General features: G+C 39.7%; 3 protein-coding genes across 9 annotated transcripts in view; all 3 read left to right on the top strand.

Annotated features, from left to right (window-relative positions):
* LOC139778283 (probable RNA methyltransferase CG11342) overlaps positions 1-18,823 on the top strand; it is a 23,302-nt gene extending 4,479 nt beyond the window's left edge. For 2 of the 3 annotated variants that reach the window (XM_071716175.1, XM_071716167.1), the window contains exons 3-4: positions 17,040-17,273; positions 18,052-18,823. In XM_071716175.1, the coding sequence (XP_071572276.1) occupies positions 17,067-17,273; positions 18,052-18,606 (762 nt within the window). In that variant the 5' untranslated portion in view covers positions 17,040-17,066 and the 3' untranslated portion in view covers positions 18,607-18,823. Of the gene's footprint in view, positions 1-12,694; positions 12,887-17,039; positions 17,274-18,051 lie in introns of all 3 variants that reach the window. The other variant, XM_071716171.1, reaches the window with a different exon arrangement.
* Positions 18,824-19,306: 483 nt separating this feature from the next.
* On the top strand, positions 19,307-20,840 carry LOC139778338 (BPTF-associated chromatin complex component 1). Of its 4 annotated transcripts, none has more exons than XM_071716248.1 (4): positions 19,308-19,410; positions 19,645-19,736; positions 20,196-20,294; positions 20,368-20,840. In XM_071716248.1, exons 1-4 carry the CDS (start codon positions 19,393-19,395, stop codon positions 20,657-20,659), a joined length of 501 nt encoding a protein of 166 aa, XP_071572349.1. In that variant the 5' UTR covers positions 19,308-19,392; the 3' UTR covers positions 20,660-20,840. The 4 variants fall into 4 exon arrangements, with proteins under 4 accessions (XP_071572359.1, XP_071572349.1, XP_071572340.1 ...); XM_071716239.1 differs by having other exon boundaries at positions 19,393-19,532; XM_071716258.1 differs by lacking the exon at positions 20,196-20,294 and having other exon boundaries at positions 19,307-19,410.
* Positions 20,841-21,403: 563 nt separating this feature from the next.
* LOC139778328 (lysosomal dipeptide transporter MFSD1) lies at positions 21,404-25,650 on the top strand. Of its 2 annotated transcripts, XM_071716227.1 has the most exons (8): positions 21,404-21,956; positions 22,808-23,084; positions 23,192-23,608; positions 23,788-24,099; positions 24,188-24,300; positions 24,406-24,644; positions 24,793-24,868; positions 25,352-25,650. In XM_071716227.1, the coding sequence occupies exons 1-7, from the start codon at positions 21,815-21,817 to the stop codon at positions 24,835-24,837; spliced, it is 1,545 nt and encodes a 514-aa protein (XP_071572328.1). In that variant the 5' UTR covers positions 21,404-21,814; the 3' UTR covers positions 24,838-24,868; positions 25,352-25,650. The 2 variants fall into 2 exon arrangements, with proteins under 2 accessions (XP_071572328.1, XP_071572318.1); XM_071716217.1 differs by lacking the exon at positions 25,352-25,650 and having other exon boundaries at positions 21,406-21,956; positions 24,793-25,238.
* Positions 25,651-26,124: the final 474 nt, after the last annotated feature.

The following is a 26,124-nucleotide window of genomic DNA, read 5'->3' on the forward strand; positions in this document are numbered from 1 at the left end:
GCGATGATCAGCTGGAGCTGGACGCGCGCGAGACGCGGCGAGAGCGCGGAGAGCAGGCGCGATAAAAGCCGGGCGATAAAAGAAGGAGGATCGCGGCGATCGATATATGTGCCCCCGTGAATTACACGCGCCGCGTGGCTTGTCGCAACGCGACGGCTGTCTTGCGAGAGGGATCCGGAAAGTCCGTGCGTGATTCGCGCGTTATCGCCGCGGCCGCCGCCGCCGCCGCTGTCGCGTTTCGACAGTGCCCCGACACCCTTCGACATTATCGCGAAAATGTTTGCAAACACGGTACGATTAATAAAAGTGTACGAGTAGTTTGAAGAGAGAGACGCGGGCGACGTTTGAAGTACATGGCGTTCAATCGAGATATTTCCGCTCCTATCCAGATTCACGCGGAGGAAAATTTATCTCGCGACATTTTTTTACTTTCGTCCTCTATTATATCGCCGATCGGCAGACGAGTGGGAAGTTTATTTACCATTTTGCAATTCGCTGAGAGATGAGAAATAAAGATATTACTACGTTACGCGCGCAATCACTCTAAATCGTTTATATTTAGTTTTTTTCCAAGTAAAAATTCATGCACGCGTTAATCTTTTATCGCGAGAATCGTGTATCGATCGTCAATTATGATTTTCGTGACAAAGGCTAAATGGATTAATCGACTGATAAGGCGTCATAATACTTAATCCGTTCGATTTGACGATACTGACCTACGGCAAAAGTCAAGGAGTTAAGGGAACCGAATTCCCATTGTCTTCTCCAAGTAAGCCGTGAAATGCCTACAATTCTCCTCCGCAGGAATCCACGTATAAATATAACGATTACCTGCCTCAGCACGATATCGTCTCGCGTTCGAGACACGGCCGAAATTATCGTCGGGCAACAATCCACAGAACTGGTTCTGTTTTTTTCTTCAGGAGGGATGACGACACCGCGGTATCCTTTACCGCGCGCGCACGGGACCAGCATATCTAATAAGATTTTTAAATATTCCGCGATCTTTCGATACACTTGCTGTCACTCGCGCGGATATTTCATCATGCGACACGCGATTGACTTCAGTTGCGCCGTCGACGGTTCATTGATTAGCGGCCTGTATTATCGAAATTTATTCGGAAATGTGGTATGCTCTTGGTAAACAACCACGCAATTAACCTCTTCTTTTTTGCGATTGAACGTGTATTTGTGAATTCATTTCTGCGCAATTTACGAGTCTGCGGCTTGATTGCGCATCGCGATCCCGAAAATGTCTTAAATTTATGAGATATTTGCTTCTTCCTTACGAGATTTTAACGCGTTTGCCTCGTTAACATGTTCTTGATCAGCTAATAACAGGCAATTATCAGCTGATTAAATACATAAAGCTAATTAAGGGACAATGCTTTTAGAACGAGTTTAAACAGCTTAATTTCAAATTCAGCTACGACTAAAAAGACTAATGGACTAGTGATTACTAGATTTATAGCAAGATGGTCTCTGTAATTATAATATTAATTATGCCTTCGCGTGTCCAGACGATTTCCGGCGCGCCACAGGCTCTGAATATTCTTCTTAATATAGATCCTCGATCGACGATCGACGTGGGCGTGCGAACATGTTTAAGATTTGACTCCAGATGACTCATCCCTTTGTCAACTTTCTTTGTTTCGAATTGTGTGCGTATGTGCCAAAAATTGATAAATAATAGGTACTATACCGTTCTATATTTGATTAGTTGATTTTAGGCATTAGTGTTAATACATGTACCTTCGCTTGATTTCATTTCTGAATATCAAAGAAGCCAGTTTGAATATTAAAACTTTGCTTAAGTTATGCAAATAGTTATGCAAATAGTTAGCGTTGCTAACGTGCCGCTAAAAATTTTCGGTAATGAGCGATCGATGAGCAAGCGGATGTCATTATCGCTATCACGCGTGCAATACCTCGATTCTCGAGCGATTCGGTCAGACGTTATTTACGCGTCATGATTACGAATAAGTTAGTCATCGAGAAATATGCGGAATCCTGTTCGCTGATTAGAAAACAATGGTGGAGACTGGCGAAGGAATGTAGAGATCCCTTCGCCTATCTCGCACGTGTTGCGCCGTTGTTCTTGTACGTGTGTTGCACCGAACATTTCTTGTTAATCAATATTTTTAATTCCTCCAAGTGACGGACTCATCGAAACATTAATTAATAATTTTTTTCAACAGAACTCTCGAGAAGAATAATTTTCAGATGATGCGTTCCTATTTTACGCGAGATATATTTTCGCTAATAAAAAAACGGAAAAAACTCCCAAGGCGATTGGAAAAAGCAGTTCTAGGATAACGCGTATGTATATAACTTCAGAAAATTGACGAGCATCTTTCAGCAATATTATTACGCCAGACTTCTTAAAAGCTGAAGCCTTGAAGTTTGTGAGTTATTAGATATTCAATTCCGCCTCGTCGTATACATGATAAAAATACCTGCGCGTTTAAACAAAAAAGATAAAAATAAAAGAAAAATATGTGTGCTGAAATATCATGAGATTTTTCAAAGACAAACTATTTTTGATCTCCGGGACTGACGAAATAACGGAAGAGATATGTCGTTTTTCGACATTTTTTTTTTGGTTCTTGTAATGACATATAACTGATTAAATATAGATAACGATATCTTGTATTTCGACATTTTATCATTTTCATCGTTTTGAAATTTATCCTCCACCGATCTTTCCTCATTTTCGTTTTTAACAGCGAGATTAATTTTTGCCGGAAAGGGAACAAAAGGACGCGCTATTCTCACTAAATTACATCATTCCACGTAAACAAGACGTAAATACGTAAGCACGTGACGAAACGATGCTGACGTAAATGTTATATTATTAATGTAAATGGGAAATTTTGCTGTTGATTGCGAGATGTCTATCAAGAGTTTATCTATTCATGCAACTGCAAGAAAAATTATTTCGTTCACTTTAGAAATGAAAAGAGGTTACGCGATAAACTCGGTTATTTCGACGTAACGTGCAACAGCATACATAACGTAGACGTAGCGGACAAGATAATAATAATTTTTGCGTTTTTGAAACGTTTGCAAACATCTTTGCAAACGCTTGGACGTAATTTGGCAATTTGTTATTTTTCCACAATAAGACTATTTCGTACTTTCTTATAACTTCTGAATGACAATTAAATTATCAAATATATTCGCTATCTGATAAGGATTGATTTCGCATTGTTAGGAAATTATTATATTGACCCATTTACTCAACGGTAAATCGAGTGTTCCATTTCACCTCATACGTTGTTCACTTCGAAATGCATGCGCGCGAAACGGTCTTCTCGTAATTTCGTCGCTTAATGAGGGAGGTGATCGAGTTGCAGTGATTGAAGCTTTTCTGTGCAAGCACTGCCTTCGGTGAGTCGCGTATGCCCCGTCACCCGTCACGCTGTCTTCATAATATATTGCACGATTTAACGTAGCTTTCCATTATGGCACAGTCCAGTGACTCCGCGATGTGCAATAAACAGTCGGGGGAATGCAATCGCGCAAAATTGTCCCATTTCACGTTGCCGCTCGCGAAACTATCGTTTCGCCAAGAAACCGGATGTCGATAATCACCGACGATTATTACTCATCGCTTCTTGTGTACAGTTTAACCGGCCGACGATTAGTTTAGCTATTTCCTCGAAACTACACAATTATATCAGCAATTTAAGCAATGTTCCTCTTTTACAAAATGATCGATCGTTATTTAATGTGTTATGAAAATACATGTTTGCAATTTCTTTTTATTACAAACAGTCTTACTCGTATTGGTCTTACTTTAACGAGTAATTACGAGTGTTTAATTCGATAATAAATACTTATTTATGGAAAATATAAATTGTCATATTTTCTCTGCAATTTAGGCAAAGTTACTTTCTTAGTTAACATATTTCAAAATATTGTGTAAACGTACTAAACGGAGAGAGATGATATTAAGTACTCGATTATTAATATTACTCAATTTTTTCATTACCCGTCTTCTCCACGCGTTTTTCGTCCTTTATTACATTAAATTGATATACTTGTCTCGTGTAGATTTCCGTTTAAGATTTTTCCGTTATTGACTACTTCTGGCCATGATAAAAAGCTAATCTCAGATATTGCATCTTTGTTATTTTCCGATCTAATGGTTAAAGTTTTTAAAACGCGATAACAAAATTATATATTATATCTAGTTGCGACATTTTCATCATACTCAAATATTATTATTCGTTGAATTTTATTCTTTTAAATAGAGCTGTGTACTTCTTGCGTGTTTCTTTATACGATATTTATCTTTACAACTTTATCTTAAAAATGTGTAATTTTCTTTATCTGACAAAAGCAAAACATTCCGTTATATCGAGGTAGATGATCGTTGATAGAAGATAAACTTCAGTATTATAGACATTATATTTATAGAATATATATATTTCTTTGTTCTTTTTCGTGATTAAAAATCATAATTTTATCCTGCTTTAAAATATTAAAATGTGCGCTAACGAAGAAGAATCAAATGACAAGGATTTCTTGCAGCCATATTTTGGCGAATTAGGCAATTTCGCGGGGAACTACTGTATTAGGACTTACTGTGACGAAGCAGACGCACGCATACACGTATGACCAAGGACTGTTATCTGCCCCCGATATGGAACTCCTTGTGCCGCCGCACACAGGAACCGAAACGCGGAAGTCGCGGCCCACCGGCACAAAATTACGCGCTACTTCCTCCGATAGAGAAGCCTACTATCTTCGCATGCGGGAAGACGCGACTCCAATCTACGTTCATTATTCTGCCTGTCAGTTGAGAAACCGAGGAGTCATTCTCCGTAGACACGGAATTTTTCATTCAACTCATTTCGGAGATCCGATAATTTGTATCTCGAAATGTATGACTTGTAAGTGGATTATAAGAGACGATTGGTTCTTTTGAAATTATTTTAAATTGACATCTACCGTGAGATATCTATGTCTATGAGATATATAATCTCACTGGGACATAAATATTATTCCATGTTTAAAAAAAATCATATCTCTCGATTAACATCAAGTCGCTAAAATTAAACAGAGCTTATTTTAGAAATGCTTAATCTTTAATCAAGAAATGAATTGTGATAAATGTTAAATAAAATATAAAAAATTCGAGTACTAATTATAAGATCCGAAATCTCTTATACTAGCTATGAAAGGTTTGACGCATAGCGTTCTAAAAACTTTAAACATATAAATGATGAAAATAGACACGTTACTCTTCTAAAAAAAGAAATTGAACGTTAAAGCAGATCTGTAGATTTTTCTCTGTGAGCGCGCTTTGTAAAAAGTAACAAAGGCAGGCATTACGATCGTCGAGATCTCAAGATCTCGGGAGCTATGGCCTCCGTCGAAGTACGGCGCGACGTGGATATTGCGAAATCCGACAATGAAGGCAACGTTCATTCACCGTGATACTCGCTAGCTTTCTTGCGAAGGACACGTCGATATAGCGAATCGACCTTCGCGGAAGCCCTGTCCTCCATAGAGTAACGTTGATTTCGTCCGATATGCTTGACTCCAATTAAAGTCCGGCGGGCATGCCCAGCAAAAATTGCAAATATCGTTACAATGTGTTCTGCATGATTTATAGATCGAAAATTTATTTCGTGAATGTCACATAATTAAACGCATGGAAAGCCGCTTTTTTAAATTATTTCGCTTAGCGTTAAACATCAACATTTTTCTATCATAAACAATTCTCCAAATATTTTTTCATTATATTTATAATCACGTAGAAAACTTTAATGTAAAATCCAGATTTTATCTTTTTTTAAATATATAATTTTATTTTATTATTATTTGGAGAGAATAAAAGCACAGTCTTGTTCAGAAGTTAAAATTTTCGGCGACGTTTCTTTATACCAATAAAATTTCGCGTGGATATCATTCGCTGACACGCGTACGTTACGTGAATATGAACTCGCGTAATGGAATCTGGTGAGTTTACGTAAAAATCCAAACTCGACGCCGACTCGGCGTTTTGCGTCGTACACCTTGTACAATTGAGCCGGACTTCTCGTTCTCGTGCAACGAATAATCGAGCTAGCCTTGCGTGGAACGCGCGTCGCATGCGATTTGCGAAACGCAAATCTGCGCGGCGCATACGATTGTCTGCCTACGCGTTGCGCTTTTGCAGGGATACCGGTCTGAAGTCCGGGACGAGGGAACCGACGAAAAATTCTCGAACCGGTTCGCCGGCTGTTTCATTTTACGCCTCGGATGCCTCGAGATGGGGAGGCGAGAGAGAAGGAGAGAGAGAGAGAGAGAGAGAGAGAGAGAGAGAGAGAGAGAGAGAGAGAGAGAGAGAGAGAGAAATTAGCTTAGAAGTGGACGCACAGCGTCCGCTCTTCGTCCTGCGAATCGAGACGATCTCGAGGAAGTCGCTGGCGAGAGAGGATGTTATGGAGCCTCCTACGCAGAGCGCACGGAAACGACATAATGGAAGGAAATGTTGTAGAAGGAAGATAAACGAGCTGTGCTGAGGAGAGCACTGGCTCGACGTGTTCGTCGAACACGTTCTCAAAACTGAAAACAGCGTCTTATCACGGAATATTGCGTGAAAACTAGATGAACGCGATGATTTCATGATGGTCGAGCGATATTGTTAAAGAAATTTAATTTAATTGAATGAGTCCTTCTGTGAATAATAAACTCTTATGTCACGGTACGATAAATTAGAGAACCTATTAAATTCGATAATAATTTTTTATTCGACTAAACCGGTTATCTTTATTTGATATAGTTGTCACGACGTTTCGACCATTGATTTTGGTCCTTTTCAAGTGTGAATCTATAAATTACAAGTTCAATAATTAAAAGCTTAATTAATTATTAATTAAAATTTTCAATTAATTTAAATGTTTGTGAAATACTTTTTACTGCTTTCATGACTTAGGTACATATATGTATAAAGTTTTTATTATAATATCTTTATTGTAATTAATGTGTTTTAATATTTCTTTGACAGTTATGGTTGTTTGAGTTATAATTTTACATGCTTTTAATTATCGAACTTATGATTAATAGATTCATACTTAAGAAGACTCAATAAAATCAATGGTCGAAACGTCGCGACAACGATATTAAATAAAGATAGCTAGTTGGTCGAATAAAAAATCATTATTATTTATTTACTGGCAAAGCAATGTCTCATGTTTGGTTCTATTAAACTCTATGTGCGTCAATCGTATAGGATATATATAATATCGTTTAGATTTTTTACGCCACTTAGAAACCCGTTGAAATTTTTCTTGTGCAATCACGCGAGTGTCATCATCTTTATATTTATCATTCGTCAACAAGCCTATTACTATCTGTCCGATCTGTTTTTGGTATTCTTACGTATGTTTTCCGTATGATTGCAGTAAGCTTTAGTCGAAATGACGAAAAAATCTGTTGGATTTCCCTCTCGAAAGCATTCTTTCACGTCCTGCCCATAGCAGCTGTCTGGCGAAAATAACACGAGGAAACATGGGCATTACCGCGCGCACAGGATGCGCATATCCTTTTCCAGATCTTGCTCGTGAAAAAGTTCTTACCTGCTCGTCGGGCGACCCGCTGCGACCCGTACGCCGCTGGCAGGCTATTATTGCTCCTTCACACAAATACTCGGCCGACTAATTCCAGGATGTACAAAGCGCAAGTGATAAACGTAAATAGGAGGGCACAGGATGCGGTTAATAAAGAGGACGACGAGTGAAAAGATACTTTATTTTCTCTGCGGTTATAGCATCTCATTTTTTATCTCCGTGAAAGTACACATTTGTGGCTAATATTAATGCTGAAATCCATTTAAGGAAGGAAACGCTACACGAGGGTGTAAAATGCGGGTAATTAAGCAGGATACGAATATGAGAGGGAAATACGTGAGAGTAAAGTCAGTTTTCCAACTTTTTACAATCACGAAAGTCTCGTGACCGCAGCTGATTATCTAAAAACCGATTTGAAAGATCGTTTTTGCGATAATTTGCTGTGGAAAATGCTCGAAAGTTGTTAATTGCGCGGGTGCGAGCGCCAGGCATTTAACGGACTTTAAGTCCGCATTCTTTAAATCGAAACGGTGAATGGCGAGAATTTATCGGAGTACATAATACATGTGCGAATTCATTTTCTTTCTACGATTGAAATGATCGAGTGTGATTGGCCGACGGTAAGATATGCATTAACTAAGCTTAATTAATGCAAATTATGCCGAGCAATGCGGCACGAACTTCGTCGCTCCAAAGTGTGTAGATAATACGTATGTAGTGACAACGTTAGCATTCATGGAAGTAATTTATGTGCCGCGATTTTGTAATGATTTTGTGCTAAAGGTCTTGTTTTGCTTCGCTGCATTGCACAAAGTCATATTTTCCTCATTCAGAAGAATACTTATTTCCACTCTCGATAACACTGAAAAAAAAATCGCGTGTCTCCTTCAAACGCGTATTATACTCGCTCTGGAAGCCAATTTGGAGCGAGGCTTGTTTCTATTTTCATTACTGATATAAAATAATCTCGCGATTTCTGCTCCGTTCGAGAGACCGAAACAGCGCCGACAGACACACGGTCGTATATTTACTCTGATTCCGTCTCGTTACGAGGAATCGAGGAACCGAAAGCTCGATGACTGCAACATTTTCACAGAATGGCTGCGTGATGCAGCGGTGCGCGATGACCTCAGCGAAGCCGTGATTTACAATTTAAAAAATGGGATGACGTACCCGAAATGAGTATGACGTATCCCTTTGTGGTATCAGATACGCGCGATAAGATCCACGGCAGAAGTGTGGGCGCCGAGATTGGCGCGTCACGCATCGCGATACCTTCCCGTTTACGTGAACATACGCACGTATCGGCGCGTGTAGGTACAATGGGGAGCAGGAATTAGTTACATATGTTGCGCGATTGCGTCAGCGGTCAGCGTACAGCCATAAAAAAAAAAGGAGACGTCGACCCGTGATCCGCAAGGGAAGGTATGTTTCTTGACAAGCGTTAATAATGACGCTGATTTGTCAGTACGTTCGAAGGCAAAAAAATATATCACAGCTGATAAGACGCTTATAATGAAAATGAAAAATACAGACACGTCCCTCTCTCTGTCTCTCTTTTTTTCCTTCTCCCTCCTCACTGCAATTTCCAGTCGACGTTTACTGTTAAATATTAAAAGGATAAAATTTAAACCAATACCTTGAGTTAAATAACATTTTGTTATTTTTGATTACTGTGTGTGTAAAAAAATTCATTATTCTGACACAAAAAATAGTATTATTTTAACTCCATTGATTTAATTAAATCAACATTGGTTTGGTTAAATTGTCGATGTATTGAGTAGGAGCCGTGGCGATCTATAAGAATGGTTAAAAATTACTCAAATTTCAAATTGAGTATAATTTGACGCTACAAATTTAACAATGTCGAATGGAATAAATTGAAGCGAGAGAACTCGATTGGAAGTATCCGAACGGACGAGTATGCGAAGTGGCCACGAAAATAACTTAAATATTCATACAAATTAATTAGAGTCTATCTACCGCATCTATAATTTTCTGACGTCGCGTGTCGTTTCTTGTTTCTGGGCTTCTGTTTTTTTTTTCCTGTTACGCAAATTCTTCTGACGTCTGTGTAGATCATTTGCATGGTGCGAAGCTCCTCTCATTCGCGCCTCGACTTGCGTCACTTTCCGCACGCGTGTCCGCGTGTGATGAAGTAACGAGAGCTGCTAATGTAACGCAACTGTACGTACCGCGGGCACGCAGCGTACACGCGCGTTGCATTGCACTATAGCGGAAACGCGACTTGAGAGCTTTGGCGTGATGACGCAATCGGTTTTAGGAAGGATCCACCGAATACATAAATTGACGTACGTCTTTTAAAAAAAGCGAGAAAAAAACACGGTTGTTAATCAATATAAATTAATATAGTTGCGATTTAAAAAGAAAGAGAGAAGATTTTTGGAAATCGTTCTCGCGTATTGACGTAAATGCTTAAATTATAATAGGCAATAAACAACTTTGTTGCAAAAACGGACAGCCATATTTCCATATATCCCTCGAGCCTTTCTATTTATCGTACGAGTTGCGGATGTGCCTCAGGTTTAAGTTGATTGATTTGCACGAACAAGTTTGCCAATTACTAATAATTCACGATTTCTTCGAATCCTCTAAGGATCAATCATCGGCTGATGGGGGAGGGGAGAATAAAAATTCTGCTCGCGGAAAGATTAGTTTTCATCTAATTGATGATCGATTCGATGGAAACGTCAAGAATTAGGACTAGTTAAGCTTCAAGAATATTAATAGCTGACACACAAACTTCGTCAGTTCATCAGTTGACTTCAAGCAATGTTTTTCTTTTAAAATGATCCCCTATTGACAGAAACTTCATTTAAAATTTATCTCTCAAGAGATACTTAATATAAAAAATGAAGAAGCTACACGATAAGCGGTAGGTTTCCAGTTGAATTTCCATTAAAAGCAGTATACCATTCGGATTTGTCATACGCGCGATGACGTCAGAAACGAGGACATTCCCGCGATAAACTGTGCGCTCTTATAAAAGTACGTAATCTACGGAAATCAGGTTAAGACCTCGAAGAAATTTCTTCGCTTGTGATATTCGCCTAATCAAACTGATTCTGCACATCTGTCGAGAAAAGAATTCAATGGTACCCCATCGAAGTATCCGCGGTATGATAAGAACATGAAACGCACCTGATATCCGAAATGTTTCGTACAAGTTGCCGAATAAGAATTTTTCAGTTGAATCGAATAAAAAAAAAAGAATAAGTGTAATTTCGAAAGGAGATTTATAAATTTATACAATCTTATCGTTTGGCGCGATTAAATTTTTATTCATATTTTCGGTCGAGTATTTCGCATCGCGATAAATTCCTGACTGATGGTATAAATGTATTACGCCGGCAGGCATAAAGAATCGAACTTGACACCGTTCGAGGTTTTCCTCGGCTGCAGTGCGCGCATAATCATAAATCTCCGTCGCGACGCTTATCCTTGCTTGGATGACCCAGTTGTGAACGTTTAAATCCCTCGAAGCCCCGAACGTACATACGTTCAAGGATTTATCGAGAATGACTAAAGGCTGACAAGCTGATCTCGCCGATACGATCCGCTCGCGATCGATACACTCTGTTAGCGCGATCGGAAAATCGATTCCAGAAAACATTTTTCTGCCATGAGAACAATGTCTCCCCAACTTATCTTCTCCTCGCCATCAAGGAGAAGTGATAAAACAAACGTGCGGGAGATCGTTTTAATTTTGCAGTCTATCTCTAAAGGCTTCGCCAAACATTTTTATCTCGATAATGAGGATAAATCCTTAAGCACACGAGCGCTTGAAAGAAACGTGCGATTTGCGCAAATAAAGTCACGTTCCTGCAATCTTTTGGGAATGTTTCCCAATTTTTCTTTCTCTTTCACAAAATATTCCTGAAATATTTAATGAAATATCCCAAAAACCTTCATGTCATCACGATACGAGTATAATAATGAGTACGATGCTGACTTGTGCTATAATTTTTTTTTTTTTAAGATAACAAAATAGTTGTATCGATTGTGTCTAACGTGTCGCAGCGTCGTAGCGTCGTCGCGTTATTCTTAGACGCAAAGACTGTTTGCACGGCTCTGCAGAAAAACATCGGTAATCATAATTGAGGATAAATAACAACTTAGAAACCTTGAATCTCAAGTGCGAGAGTGTCAACTGCGACGCCATCAGTGAACGACGCTTTTATCACGGCGATGTAGAATTGCGTCGAATTACGGCGGTAGAGATAAGCGCTGAAACGTGCAGAAAGCGTTCTCTCACGCGTTCCCCGATGATAGAAGCGGGAACGGGTGAACAACGAACGGGTGTACGACGAACGCGGATTGATGACTGACAGCGGAGTAACGAAAATAGAGGAAGCGGCTGAGCAAACGGATTTCGACGATACCGCGATGAATTGGAATTCTTAAGGCCGCGTCCCGGAAATTGCGTCATCCGCTACATGATCCGCTTCCGGTACCGCGCGCTGCAACGTTCGCACAAACAAATTCCAGGGAGAGATGTCTAAACGTTTCTAGAAAGTCACAACTGTAGCGTCAACTCGAGAATTGCTTTACAATTGGACTACATTAAATTTTCGTTTCCGCGACAGCGTTTTAACTATATTCGCCGCAATAAATTTGTCTCCCGCAAGTGTCAAGGTAGTTGAAAATCCGATTGTAATATTACACGGCGATAAAAGGTCTTTGTTGCAAAACGGGTCTTCCGGTCTTATCGTCTTAACGAAAAAAAAAAAAAATGAGTCGTTAGAAAATCTGAAAGAGTCATCGTTTTAGCAACATACTCAATGTCACGTATATTAAGATATTAATCGGCGTTGCGAAATTTTATTACGTAAAATGATAAATCACTATCCTCGTTTTCGGTGAAACGTAAACAGGAAAACAGATAATACACGCCGCTGTCTCTTTGTGTGGTGCAACGTTCGAGAGATAAGTAACTTAAATTCGCGCAAAGATGCGGCGTTGATCATTACACTCCCTTGTAATTCGATCTGTTAATCAACTAGAATAACAATCTTACGAATGACAATGTATTTTGACAAAGAACCTTTGAATACTTGTACATGTCTATAAATTTCGTTTATTTTGATATCTTTTTTCTTTTGTTTGGACAGTTTCCTCGACGATAGGGAGTACCAATATTTTCTATTCGCTTCAACCTCCCGCTCCGATCGCGAGAGATTGAAGAGAGGCGCTTTTTTCGAGCAGAATGATGCAGGATTAAGTCGTTCCCGTGGTTAATTTCACGTTCGATCCACCGTGCGAAGAATCGAAAGACGCACGTGGCAGCGATCGGCTCTCTCGAGGTAAATACCGATTACTTTTCGAGATAACGACCGTACCTACCCCCCGGTTTTTCTCGAGGCGGTTTGTAGCACGGCACGCCTTTGTCGCACGGCCCCGTTGTCGTTGAATCTCTCGGCTAGAGATCACGGCGTCGATTTATTTGTCACACATCCGACGTGGAACACGAAAATCCGGAAAAAGCGGATTTAATGTGAATGGGGGCGCGGAAAAAGCGACCGAAGAATGCGCCGGATGCACGCGGAACGGATCGCTTTACGAACGACTTCCGGGGTATATTTTGCTTTACCTGCTCCGAAGGAACAGGCTGGTACTACGATTCCGACGCGAGAGCGGATCGTGGAGCAAAAAGGTCCATGCAGCTGCCCCTCCCCCCGCCCTCCGTGTACGCCTTGTACATTGATCAGTTCCCATCGTTCGGCCAGGCGCCACGCTTACCCTTTTTCTTATCCTTTCGCTTCTTTCCCATTCTTCATAGCTTCGGACTGACCTTGTCGGCGAATGCATTATCGAGAAACTGTAATTGGGATATTTAGTATCTAGTGGACTTCGAATTGTCCACTATAATACACTGTCCTCAGGATAATAGCGAGTCTCTTTGTCATTTATGTACGCATTCTCAAATTTCTATTATAATCCTTTCGGGATCCGAATCCTTATTCACCGAAAGAGAGACGTGAATTGTGCATCTGCCCGTTTTTGCGTTTCAGTTGTTTAGTTTCCAAACGAGCGTAAATAGATCGTACATTCGGAAACTTGAGAATTTTCAATAGGCGAGTTTCTCGGAAACCGATGATGGTAGAATTGTCATGAAAATCACGCGTTAAGAAGAGGCTCACTTCACACTTTCGTTAGACGGGGCCGCCTCGAGATTTTTACGCGCGTTGCCCAAGATGATATAGCTTGTTACGACAGAGAATGCCCCTAGGCGTTCCCTTTCGAGATCGAAGACCATGTTAATTTCAGATGACTAATCGCGATCGCGTCATTTATGTGGCACGTGTGACGACACACACGTGAGTTCATTGTCCCACGTCGTGAGACGATTTACCGAAATGCTCTATGTTTCGAAAGAGCGCAACAACTAGCATTCATCTCGCGTGTGCGCGGGGCATTAGCAACGCAAATTTATTTTACGTCCGTCGTAAAATTTTTGATTGCCATTCTACAGTACTGGCATCAATTATTGCATCACTCAATAAATTTGTCAATTTTATATATTAATATATATATATCATTCCTTTATGTTTGGCTTTGAAATACCAAAATTTCTTACTGAAACGGATAGTTGCAGACTTTATTTCTAAAATATAAGTTATAAATGTATTGTTATATTACTATACAGGGAATGTATATATATTCTTAATCAAGCGTTTCTAATGTACTAAATCTAATCAGATCCACCACTGTATCAATTTCTCATAAAAATCAAAGAAATGGATTAGTTTTATCCAATGTGCTTATTTTATCTTGTTACGTTTGTAGATAATCTTATATAATAGAAGGCACATATTATATTTATATTAACGTTTTAATATGTTTTAATATGTTTTGCTTAATATTTATTGCCACAGGCTTTGATTACAGCCTGACATCTCCTTGGCACAGACATAATTACATTTTTTTATTGTATCAACGTTGATTATATATGATAACAAATACAGGCTATCGCGACAATAAAATGTTTCACTTACATATAGTCAGTATGTAAAGAGTACTTCCACTAAACTTCTAACGAATGAATAATTTTCAAGATGATGCAATAATTATAGTGCCAGTACTGTAGCTGACGTATTTTTTTTTTCATTAATTTTGAACGTGTTAATTGTATAATTAATTTCTTGCTATAAACGTATACTCCAAAAGAAAGTAATGAATTATTCTCTTTGCTTTCTCTCTCGTTTCTCTAATTTTCAGAGTGTTGATAACGACAATTGGCATTTCAATTCGATGTGCAACGATCGAGAGAGACGTCGGAACTTCTTTGAGGTGTGCTTTTTCCAACTGGCGTGCACGCTTCTGCGACGCAAATGAGGCCATATTAACGCCAATGTCACTGATGCAATTCGCGCGCAGATGCATACAGGCAGGTCACGATATTTGTTGCAATCGACGATAGGGACACTCATTATCTCGCGCGCAAGAAAATCCCGGCGTTAAATCGCCGTACACAAGTCCGGAATTACTCGGCTAATTACCGTTGGGCCCGTAATCGAGCGTGCTAATTAGGCATAGCGTTATATCCCTCCCTCGGCGCATAACTGTGACGATTACGACCTAACGTCGACAGAACGATTACGCAAGGGCGTGCAATTTCTTCGCCGCTCGGGGAGTGTCGCGTGGAGCAACGATTGAGGGCGCGTCGCGTCGGCGGTACCGCGAGTTCTCACGGTATTGAAAACGCAAGGAGAGCTCGAGATTCAAACAGTCTTCCAGCCGAGAAAAATTTTGTCGGAGCCGTGCGCGCCCGCGCGCGCGCGCGCGCGCGAGGCAATTAGGTAACGATCGGTGCGCGATTACGAGCGTGTAAACATCGATCGCGCGCGTTTACCGTGCCCTCACGATCTCCGGTCGGATTTGGCAATCTCCCCCGTGCACGCTGTAGGCCGCGGAAAGATTTGGCAATGAGAAACGCAACAAGAAATCGAAGGACCGCCCGCTGCGCCGCACCGGATATTCATTGTAATTATTGTTCGCTGAACCTTCGGCAAAACCGAAGGTGCCATCGTTGCTATTCTCCATGTAACTCTGTAAAACTACTTTTCAAGATCTGAACGATTTTCCGGACGTGCGAGTCTAAAAACGAACTTACTTTTGTTCTCCTTGAGAATTGTAAAAGATGAGAATAGGATCGAGAATAAACGAAGATATATTGAACAATAAAGTTATGAGAGCTAAGAATCTTGTGTGAACTATTATTAAGTATTTTTTTGTTTTAGAAAAATAATAGCCTATTTACCCATTTTCAGGAAAAGAGTTGACGAAATATTCTCCGTAATTTATTTTATGCATAATTAAATGAGATTTACGCGTTTCATTGGCCTTGGCACATAAAATTTGTCTCGGCGCAAAAGTAGTCTTAATTATCCATGACTGTCTAACGTCAAATTTTTAATTTTGCTTCTATGTAGGATACTTCTACAGAAGCTCCTCTAGAAGCTCACAACTTTTGATAATGAATATTTATGAACTCTCGACTTATATCACATATCTTTTATGCCTTTCAATATCTGGCTCGTTTAACTTCAGGAATTTCTTCAGTATTTCTACAATCGACTGGCAATGACAGTTCTTGTTTTTATTACTTTATAATCACCAATGACAGCCGGATCATTCACAGCGAAAATTTATCGATAATTTTTCACGCTCCATCGTCTGGCGATCGAAGGCTACGATTATTTGGGTCGCGGACACTATAACGATTAACCGTTCGGTCCTTCCGCTCTTTAGATCCCCCTGACCTTCTCTTGCGGCTACTGTTCTCTCTCTCTTTCTCTTTGTCTCTCTCTTTCTCCCTAACCCTCTTTCTGCCTCTTTGCCGCTCGTTAGTGTCGTCATTGTGTTGTCACCATCATCGTATACGTACTATTGCAATATTACACGCAACACCGTATACTACTCCCTGTCACACACCGAATTGAGAAATGGAACTGAGTTGAGTAATCCATTTCATATGAAATCAGATACTCAGTTTTCGAAATCGTGTATTTGCCTTAACCCTTAAGTGCGCAGCTTTGCATATATGCAAAGCGACTTTTCGATGCTCCGTGTACTCTCCCGTATCAAGTTCGAACTGAAAACACGCAGCTTTGTACATCTGTAAAGGGTTCAAATTAGTAAAAAAAATGTTTTAGAATATTATTTTACAATTTCTCAAGCAGCTCATTATTTATTTAAAAAGTATTCAGAATGCTATATGAAAAATTGCGCATTTAAAAATTAAAATGTTTGAGCTTGCATGTATATATTATACTATTATATTGTATGTAATTATGTGTGTTGTGTGTGTATACATTACATATTACATGTTATATATTATAATACATTCAATATTGATCTACGTGCAATAATATGTTCGTAGCTGTGTTCATTTTTTATATCCATGCCGCATGTTTGCGTATTACAGCAATGTTCCTGTTTGTTGTGCGTTTACAGATTTTCTCGGAAAAAATAGAAAACAGAATGAGCGAGAGCGGTGCCGGCGAGGGCGAGAGGAGCGAGGAGAAAACGGATCCGGGCGCTATCAGACACGGGAACTTCATGAATTATTACCAATTCCATCCTGCGGAAGAGCGCGTGCGGCAACTTCCGCGTGGCGTGTGGCAGCGGCAACGGGTCGCCCATCCGGCCCGGAAATACACGGGTCTAGACGTCGGCTGTAACGCCGGGGTAAGAGCAGCGGCGCGGCGGCACAGCTGTCGGGTCGGGGGACGTATGGGCCAGCCAGAAACGGGATGACTCCGGCCTTCGTGATCCGAAACTACAAACGGGCGCGTCTAATTTTGGTCGACTTTATCCCCATTCAGCTTTTCGCTCGCGCACCAGGCATCCGCTTCCGGAATTCGTATCCTTTGTCCTTGTTAGAAATTTCCTGTACGCGTTTACTTGCTCTTCCTCTCTTCTCTTCGTCCCTCTTTATATTCAAGCTAATACGTTTTTTTTAATTATACGGAATGCCTCACAAATGTTGCGTTTCCTCTTAGCTGGAGATTTCCTCTCAGCTTGGATAGCTCGAAGCGGAACTCCTATTAAGAAAACACGACGTCTAACTAATTCTATTCTATTTCTATTCCATTTATAATTCTATTCTAATTTTATTCTAATATTTCGTAGCTACGAATTTAAATTAGGAGATGCAGATTAGATATGTTTTATCTCGATGAATTCAACCAGTAACATATGTTTTTAGTGCGTTGTTTAAACGTCAAATGTCAACTACTTTGTGTGTCTTAATTTTTATTTAAATATTTAAATTGGTATTTGTACATATTTAAGAAATATGTACAAATAACGATACTCCGTTGATTAGGCAAAAATCCATTTTAGATTCAATTCCGCAATCTGTATAGTTGAAAGGATGCTGCATATCTAAATCTTATTGTTAGATATTTATATTTAATTCTTCGCTCGAACTGAGCGAACTGTATATGTACGACGCGTTTTGCAGGATCTCACATACGTTCTACGCGACTTCCTCGAGGAGGCCATGTCGCAAGATCAGCCCGAGATCTCCTTAATCGGCGTGGATCTCGACCCGATCCTGATCGAGAAAGCGCGCGAGCGCAATCCGCGCCCGGATCGCGTGACCTTCGAGCGTCTGGACTTTTTGTCGGAGGACTGCGACGAGACGCTGAGGCGGTATCTGGCGCAGCTTAATAAAACGCGATTCGACGTGGTGTTCTGCTTCTCGATCACCATGTGGATACACCTGAATCACGGCGACGACGGTCTCGAGGAGTTTCTGCGAAGGGCCTGCGAGCTGGCGGAAATGATCGTCGTCGAGCCGCAGCCTTGGAGATGCTACAGAAAAGCTGAGAGAAGACTGCGAAGAGCGGGATTGGGGGACTTTCCCCTGCTGAAGAAGCTGAAGTACACCGGTAATCCGATGAAGCACATAGAGGACATTCTGCGGAGGATCTGCGACTTTCGAAGAGTCGCCGTTACCGCGGGCAACGAATGGGGACGCATGCTTCTGATCTACGAAAGGAAGCAGGAATCGTAAAGGATCGGCAAATGTGCACGATTACGTGCATTCGGATCATAAATACCCTCGGTACATGAAATTGTATCAATTGTGAATGTACCGCATGCCGCATTATTTCTAAATATTCATACGTCGTAACTGTGTATGCGTCTGCGAGTGTGTCGACATAGCGATAATCATTTTTTATCCTTGTAGATAACGACAGGAAATGTGTAATAAAGCTTTGCAAATTCTAGCGCATGGGGTTTTTTTTACGTGTGCCACGTTTTAGCTGATTATGTTCTTCCTGATGCTTTGTTCATTTTTGAGCATTTAAATTTTCGTAATTCGAATGTGTGTAAACTAACAATTTTATAACGTGCAAAAATTTTCATTAGTAATACCCTCTACGTGATTATGTTCTCCTGATACTTCTATGAGCATTTATATTTTCACAATTTGAATCTTTAGACTTGAGACTTAAAATTCTGAGAATTCTTAAAATTACAATTTTTACGATTTTGATTAGTCTTACGTTATTATCGATTTTTGAAAATTTAAATTTTCGTTGATAATTGATATCGATATAATTACAAAAAAAATTTCTGTAATTACCGTTAGTTGGTAAAGGTAAAAGTCACTAGAATCTTTATTAACGATAGGTAAATCGGCGTTACTTGATTTTATAATCACCGACAGAAATTTTAAATCCTCAAAATTCTCGAAATAGTGTCAACAGTGTACAAATGTCGTCGCTCTTGTCGTAACCTTCAGTTCCGGTCGTAATCGGGCATCGGGCATAACAATAACAGCAACGATACTAACATGAATTCTGCGAGCAAGGTGAGGGTAGAAACTTTTAGACAATCTTGCCATATTTTGTTTTAAATTGTCTCGCAAGTCCTTGCGCAATGTCGACGAGTCGGAGAAGAAATACTGAGATCTCGAAACATCGAATACAAAAAGTACTATTATGTTTATAGGTTAAACTAACAGTGAAAAGAATTTTAAATCATAACGAATATTAATTAAATATATATGACCGTTATATATAATCATTTATATATTCATGTTTAGGTGGGTGAGATCTTTGCCGCAGCTGGAGTAGCCTTCAACAAGCTAGGTGAGCTGACGATGCAGCTGCATCCTACATCAGATTCCCTAGCGGGGTAAGTTAGGCCGGTATTCATAGTCGGATCTTATTTCAAGATCGTCCTAAGTAATGTCTTAAGATGCTAATACGGCTCTGTGATTGGTTCATGACATCTTAAAGGTTGTACTTAAGACAGTCTTAAATATAAGAACCGACTATGAATACCGACCTTAGACATACAACCATAAAATATATAGTTTGGAGGCAAACGTGCAGATAGTCTTAATAGTCTGGAAAGTAATTCTACAAGTATTTTAAAATTATACAAAAGATTTACAGTTCCGTCATGATTATTATGGCAATATTTGTATAGGATGACTCTCTGGTGGTATATATTGCATTATATTTGTCACAAAATAGCTTTTTTTCTTGTTTCCAATAAGTTTCCGATGTATACCATTGGAGTGTCATCTCGTATACAATTATATCAGGCCCCATGCTCTTTTCTTAATTTCCTATCCCCCTCGATGCGTAGTAAATGGGCTGACGAGGATATTGAGATGCTCCGTCAGTCGGTCAGAGTCTTCAGCGAAGAACTGAGCAGAATAAGCGAGCACATCAAGAGTCGGACGGTGTAAGTTTTCACAGGCTGCCAGTCCTGGCAGTCAGTCCGAATCTCACACCGAACGTATCGTTTTCTTTTCCAGCTCTCAGATACGAACGACCCTGAAGAAAAAGGCGTTTGAGGAGGCGGGGATGACGGTCAGGCAACAACAAATTCTACCCCAGCAGGCGCAACAGTCCACGCTGGTTCAGCAACAACAGGTTGTTAAGCAGCAATCGACGTCGGGGAACCAGAGCCTCATGGGAAAATCGGCGGAGGTCACGCTCAACATGCTGAACGCGCCGGAAACGGAAGTGGACGTTGAGGGACTCCCTGAGGAGTGTCAAGTGAAACTCGAATTCGAGGAAGGCGCCACTGAAGAAGTCACTGGTTGAACTAGTTCATTCGTTCATAAGTTAAGTAAAAAGAAAAATGAACTAAAAAGCTGGTGATGCCATCCTCATCTTTTTTTCATCATCTAATTGTTCATTGAACATTCGAATTTTAACTAGTTTTAAGCATCAGTCTCGTGTACACTTATAAGTTACCTTTTTGCAATAAATTTATGAAAACCTAGTTCATCTGGCGACCTCCTTTCCTTTATTCATCTTCAAATACAGACTTTATTTTATTATTTTACCGCAGCATTTATTCAGGTTGCAGTAAAATTTACAAGTGAGATTCGGTATTAATGCAGGAAAGATCAGATAAAAAGGTAGATTCTATCCATATATTAAATTAATATAAAAAAAATATTATAGGTACCACTTAATAAATCAATCGCTGATTAAGTCAGTCAGAATTTGCTGTGGAATTTCAAAAAGACATAAAAAAAAACGTTCAGTATCTATAGAATTGAGATTATTGAGAAAATTATTTTCAGAAGAGCATATAATAATGTGCCTCGAGAATGCACAAAGATTAGAAATCTGTTCCTTGTAGCTGCATTATGTTATACTTTCTGCACTCAAATGAAGAATATTAATGGAATTTTCTTTTGGAAAGAGAAAGAAAAAGAGATACAAAAAATTCAGCTACCAAATAACGAATCTTAGGTAGTTTCCTCCGTTCTGGTTGGTACTTGGAGTCCGTAGGGACTTTGCCGCGCGTGCGAGAGTCCAGACTCTCCAGGGCGTCCAAAGCCGCGTCACTCTCACATGCCGATTGTGTCAGTGTATCTCGCTGAATGACGCATACCGACGCACACCGCCAACTGACAGATTAACCGATCGACAATGACGGCACTCGGCACTAGCCGCGCGATGCAGTCGGACTCATCGGAGTAGTCGATCGGCGTCGTTCCATCGATCGCGGCCGATCGCCGATCGCCGATCCCTTTTGTTCGCGCGCGTGATGACGTGAAGGGGGAGGGGAAAAGAGAGAGAGAGAGAGAGAGAGAGGCGTTACGCAAATTGATCATTGTCTGGACTCGATTACACCTGCGGCGGGCGGAGTGGCTGTGCTGTCCGAGGGCAAACAAAGCGCGACAACTTAGCGGAATCTTGAAACAATAACGACAGAGACGTCGCGATAACGATAACGACGACGACATGGAGGGAGGCCTGGTGGAGAACTCGGGCGGCGACACTTTGGACCGATCCGAGGACGAGGCGGCCCTTCAGGGATGCTGCAGTCCGAAAAAGGCGCCCTACCGATTTCTAGGGCTGGCGCTCATGTGTCTGCTCGGATTCGGTACGGATCGCTGACGTATTTAATTTCGCGGGACGCGATGCTGTTTGTTTACGCGTCGATATACGAACAGCGTCGCTCCGTTGTTTACCTATCACAGCGTTGCGCCAGAATGGTGTCACTGTCAAAAGAACGGGTCGCGAATGAGATCCGTAATCGTTGCCTCTCGCCAGAGACTCATTGTCACATGCCTCATTTCCGCGACTTCTATTCACACATAGAAATGTATTTTAGTCCAAAGTCATCCGATTCTGAAACTTCCATTTGTTTCAATACTAATAACGTTTAATACTTTTCAATACCAAGTGTAATAATTTGATATTTTGCACTATGCAGAACTTACTCAATATTAGAATCTCTAATGAAAATCTATCCACATTTATAAAACGCATCTATCTATTCGTCTACGTTTATGAGAAATGTTCTCTAGTTGTGACTCAATAGCCAAAATTGGATACACAGAGACACGATAAAGAAAGAATAATTAGTTGAGTTGAGTTGGAAATTGCTTAAGTGCATTCTATCTTGTGTCTTCCTGTTATTAATCGCAAAGAAAAAATTTGACATTGGCTAGAGATAAGGCGTATCATGAACGCCCTCTTTGTACGAGTTTATCACAAGGTTTTTTTTTTAAATATTGGCCATATGTTGTATAAACGATGTCAGAACCTATGACACAATCGAGCTACGTATGCACGATAGGGTATCTTCGTTTATCAGACTGTAAAGCTCTTAACAAATAATATTCTGTGTTATCTAACTGTTCTAATTGAAGAAAGGAGAGCTAAGCCTTTCAGAAAAATTTGTCTCACTGCAACTCCAGCAGGAATTTCAATGTATGCCCTTTATTTCAGGCTCGTATTTTTGCTTCGATAATCCGGGCGCGCTGCAGGATAATTTTAAAACTGACTTGCACATGTCAACTAGCACATTTGTCTTGCTGTATTCCATTTATTCCTGGCCGAATGTCATTCTCTGCTTCATCGGCGGATTCCTGTTGGATAGCGTCTTTGGAATTCGGCTGGGTACGGTGATATACATGGGACTCACGTTGATCGGCCAGATTATTTTTGCAAGTGGCGCTATGATCGATGCTTTTTGGCTGATGATGCTTGGTCGATTTGTCTTTGGGTATGTTTACGCCTACGGTGTTGTTCCATCGAATGCAGAATGTTTTAGAACTATCATATATGTCTTTCTGTAAAATCGTCAAATTAACCATTGTTCCTTTTCCGCAGAATCGGCGCAGAGTCGTTGGCAGTTGCGCAGAACAGTTATGCGGTCCTTTGGTTCAAAGGGAAAGAGTTAAACATGGTGTTCGGGCTGCAGTTGAGCTTCGCCCGAGTAGGATCGACCGTGAACTTCTTAGTAATGGAGCCAGTATACAACTACGTGGCTCAATATTACAAGGGCCCAAAGTGTATCGGAGTAGTTCTCTTTCTCGCAGCCATCACCTGTGTGATGTCGATGATATGCGCCTGTGTATTAGGCTTCATGGATAAACGGGCCGAGAGATTGCTCCGACGAGGCGAGGGACAGGAACCGCAGGTCGTTAGTTTAAGGGACGTCAAAGATTTCAAGCCAATCTTTTGGTTGGTCGCGCTCATTTGCATTGCTTATTACGTCGCGATATTCCCTTTCATCGCTTTGGGAAAGTAAGTGCTCGACAGCATAAAATCTTATTGCACGATACAACTTTTTCAAATCGCATCCGTCAAAGTGCATAAAATAATGATATTGCATTAAAATTCATCCTAGAAGTTCATTTTCTTATTCGACTTTTCATGCATAACAATTATACATAAAAATAAGAGTTTCGTTAATTTTGTTTCAGAGTATTTTTCGAGCGGAAATATGAATTTGATCCATCTGCAGCAAATACAGTAAATTCTCTTGTTTATTCGATATCGGCGATAGCTTCGCCTCTGTTAGGTTACATGGTGGATAGAACAGGTAAAAATGTATCGTGGGTGTTCATTAGTATCTGCGTGACTATCATTGCTCATGGGTTGCTCGCTTTTACCTATTTGAACCCTTACGTGTGCATGGTTCTCATGGGACTGGCATATTCTATGCTCGCTAGTAGCCTGTGGCCTTTGATTGCACTTGTGACGCCAGAGCATCAACTTGGAACTGCTTATGGAATGTAAGTAATTTATTCATTGGCAATCTCAGAGCAAATAATACTAAAGATAATACTAAAAATTTTAAAAATAAAATTAATATCTTTTTAGAGCGCAGTCTGTACAAAACTTAGGTCTCGCTGTAGTCGCAATTGTGGCTGGTATAATTGTCGACAAAGGAGGATATTTAATGCTCGAGATGTTCTTCCTCGGTTGGCTTTGGAGTGAGTAGTTTCGCGAACTTGGAAACTCAAGATATGATTTCCACCGTGAGATGGAAATGCGAGAAATTTCATTACAAATAACATATTTCATGATTTGTGCAATAGTTTCACTGATAACCGCCGGTGCAATCTGGGTGTCGGACATGGCAACAAGTGGCGGTTATCTCAACATGACGCCAGGACAAAGAGAACGATACGAGGCAGTTCAATGCACGCCTGAAAATTTGGAGCGAGAAAAATTATTATCGTCGGAATGCACATCGGATTTCTCGGCGGATAGTCTTATGCAGCCACAATCTGACATCAGTATACGAAATCGTTACTTGTCTCGCATTGGTGCAATGGTAAGTCGATTTTATTAAAGTTATACATTTTTATTTTTTCTGTAACATTAGGCGATAAACGGATGAGTAAAAACCAGAATGTAAGTGATAACAAATCCAAAAGTGTGTAAATCGTAACTCTTTAATAACGCGCGTTTTTAAATTCTAGGTACCACCACATGCGATTACGCCAATTCATCGACCTTTACGATGATAATTTAGTTCCAAATTCATGATACAAATAGGTGTGTAAAAATACTTAAAAAGTCTCGTCGAAATGTTGGCTCATTATGTCTTCCTATTACACACAGCTTGATCTGTGATAATTTCGTAACGCAGTTACTGTTCGATTAGAGATTACGTTTTAACAAGCGTATTGTAGCTGTTTCTTTGATAGTCTCGATCGATGCCGATTACAGTTACACGTGATATATACGAAACTTTTGACAATTCATGACGATGGCACAATTATAGATCTTTTATCAATGGTGGAATCATTCTCTCTACCTCTAATTTAAAAAATAAGCGTTGCGAAGTTACTTGTTCATAAGATATTTGACGTGTAATATATATATATATATTGATGTAATATTATAATAAATGTTCGATCTTTGACCATTGTCCTTTTTCGTCAAAATCATTTCGGTGAAATAATGAATTGTATTAAAAGAGCCATCCGTTACTTCTTATTTTGTACGTTTTAATTAATATATGCGACATTGTTCAAGCTCTCTGGCGATAAGACTCTCTCTCGTGACCAGTTAATTTCGACAACGTCGGGATATGAATACATTACTGTTGCACGACACACAATACGATAAAAAACCGATGTGCAACGCCGACGTTGGCATTAAATCATTAAAGGTATCATTAGTCAAAGAGGCAGAGAGTTCGTGTGCGCGCAGAGATCTGCATTTCTTATAACTTTTATACTCCTATTTTTCATGATAAAAAATATTTGAAATATTACCAAACGCGTTGGGTCAATCGCCAATGCATTGATCACAATAAAAAAATATAAACAGAATTATTGATTAAGTTTATTTACATTCTTTGGAATTTCAAAAAAAAAAAATGAAAAATGTGAACTTATAACTGAATGAGAGATTTGTAGGCACGTTTTTCGTTTGATTTCAAATAAGCTTCATATGATTTTGATTAAATACTCGTACAAATTTTGTCAAAGATGAAGATAATCGCAAAATTATATAAATTACAAAATCTGAGAGAGATTCTGAAAATTAGGAATTTGTAATTTTATGAATCACATACCTATTTCCCGATTTAATTATAAAAAAAAAATACAAAAATATAAAAATATATTTTATAATATAATATTTATGTCTATGTAAAATATGTATTTTTATATTGAATCAATTAAAAGTTTATCGTTTTACACTAACATATTGTAATATTTACTACTACTCCGTTAACATCAGTTATATTTACTATTATATGAAATATTAGCTTTCATACATAGGATCCGTGGCACCTTCTCGCT

The sequence above is a fragment of the Temnothorax nylanderi genome, unplaced genomic scaffold (assembly GCF_030848795.1).
Source record: "Temnothorax nylanderi isolate EJ_2023f unplaced genomic scaffold, tnyl_v1.0 TNYL_tig0006_pilon, whole genome shotgun sequence".
Lineage (NCBI taxonomy): Eukaryota > Metazoa > Arthropoda > Insecta > Hymenoptera > Formicidae > Temnothorax > Temnothorax nylanderi.

What these genes read in the sequence shown, in the direction of transcription:
- LOC139778338 (XM_071716239.1), top strand. Translation starts at nt 19,479, where the DNA reads ATGTCGACGAGTCGGAGAAGAAATACTGAGATCTCGAAACATCGAATA. An exon ending in CGAAACATCGAATACAAAAA is followed by an intron (nt 19,533 to 19,644) that starts GTACTATTATGT and finishes ATTCATGTTTAG; the next exon opens with GTGGGTGAGATCTTTGCCGC. An exon ending in CACATCAAGAGTCGGACGGT is followed by an intron (nt 20,295 to 20,367) that starts GTAAGTTTTCAC and finishes TTTCTTTTCCAG; the next exon opens with CTCTCAGATACGAACGACCC.
- LOC139778328 (XM_071716227.1), top strand. Translation starts at nt 21,815, where the DNA reads ATGGAGGGAGGCCTGGTGGAGAACTCGGGCGGCGACACTTTGGACCGA. An exon ending in CATGTGTCTGCTCGGATTCG is followed by an intron (nt 21,957 to 22,807) that starts GTACGGATCGCT and finishes CCTTTATTTCAG; the next exon opens with GCTCGTATTTTTGCTTCGAT. An exon ending in CTTGGTCGATTTGTCTTTGG is followed by an intron (nt 23,085 to 23,191) that starts GTATGTTTACGC and finishes CCTTTTCCGCAG; the next exon opens with AATCGGCGCAGAGTCGTTGG.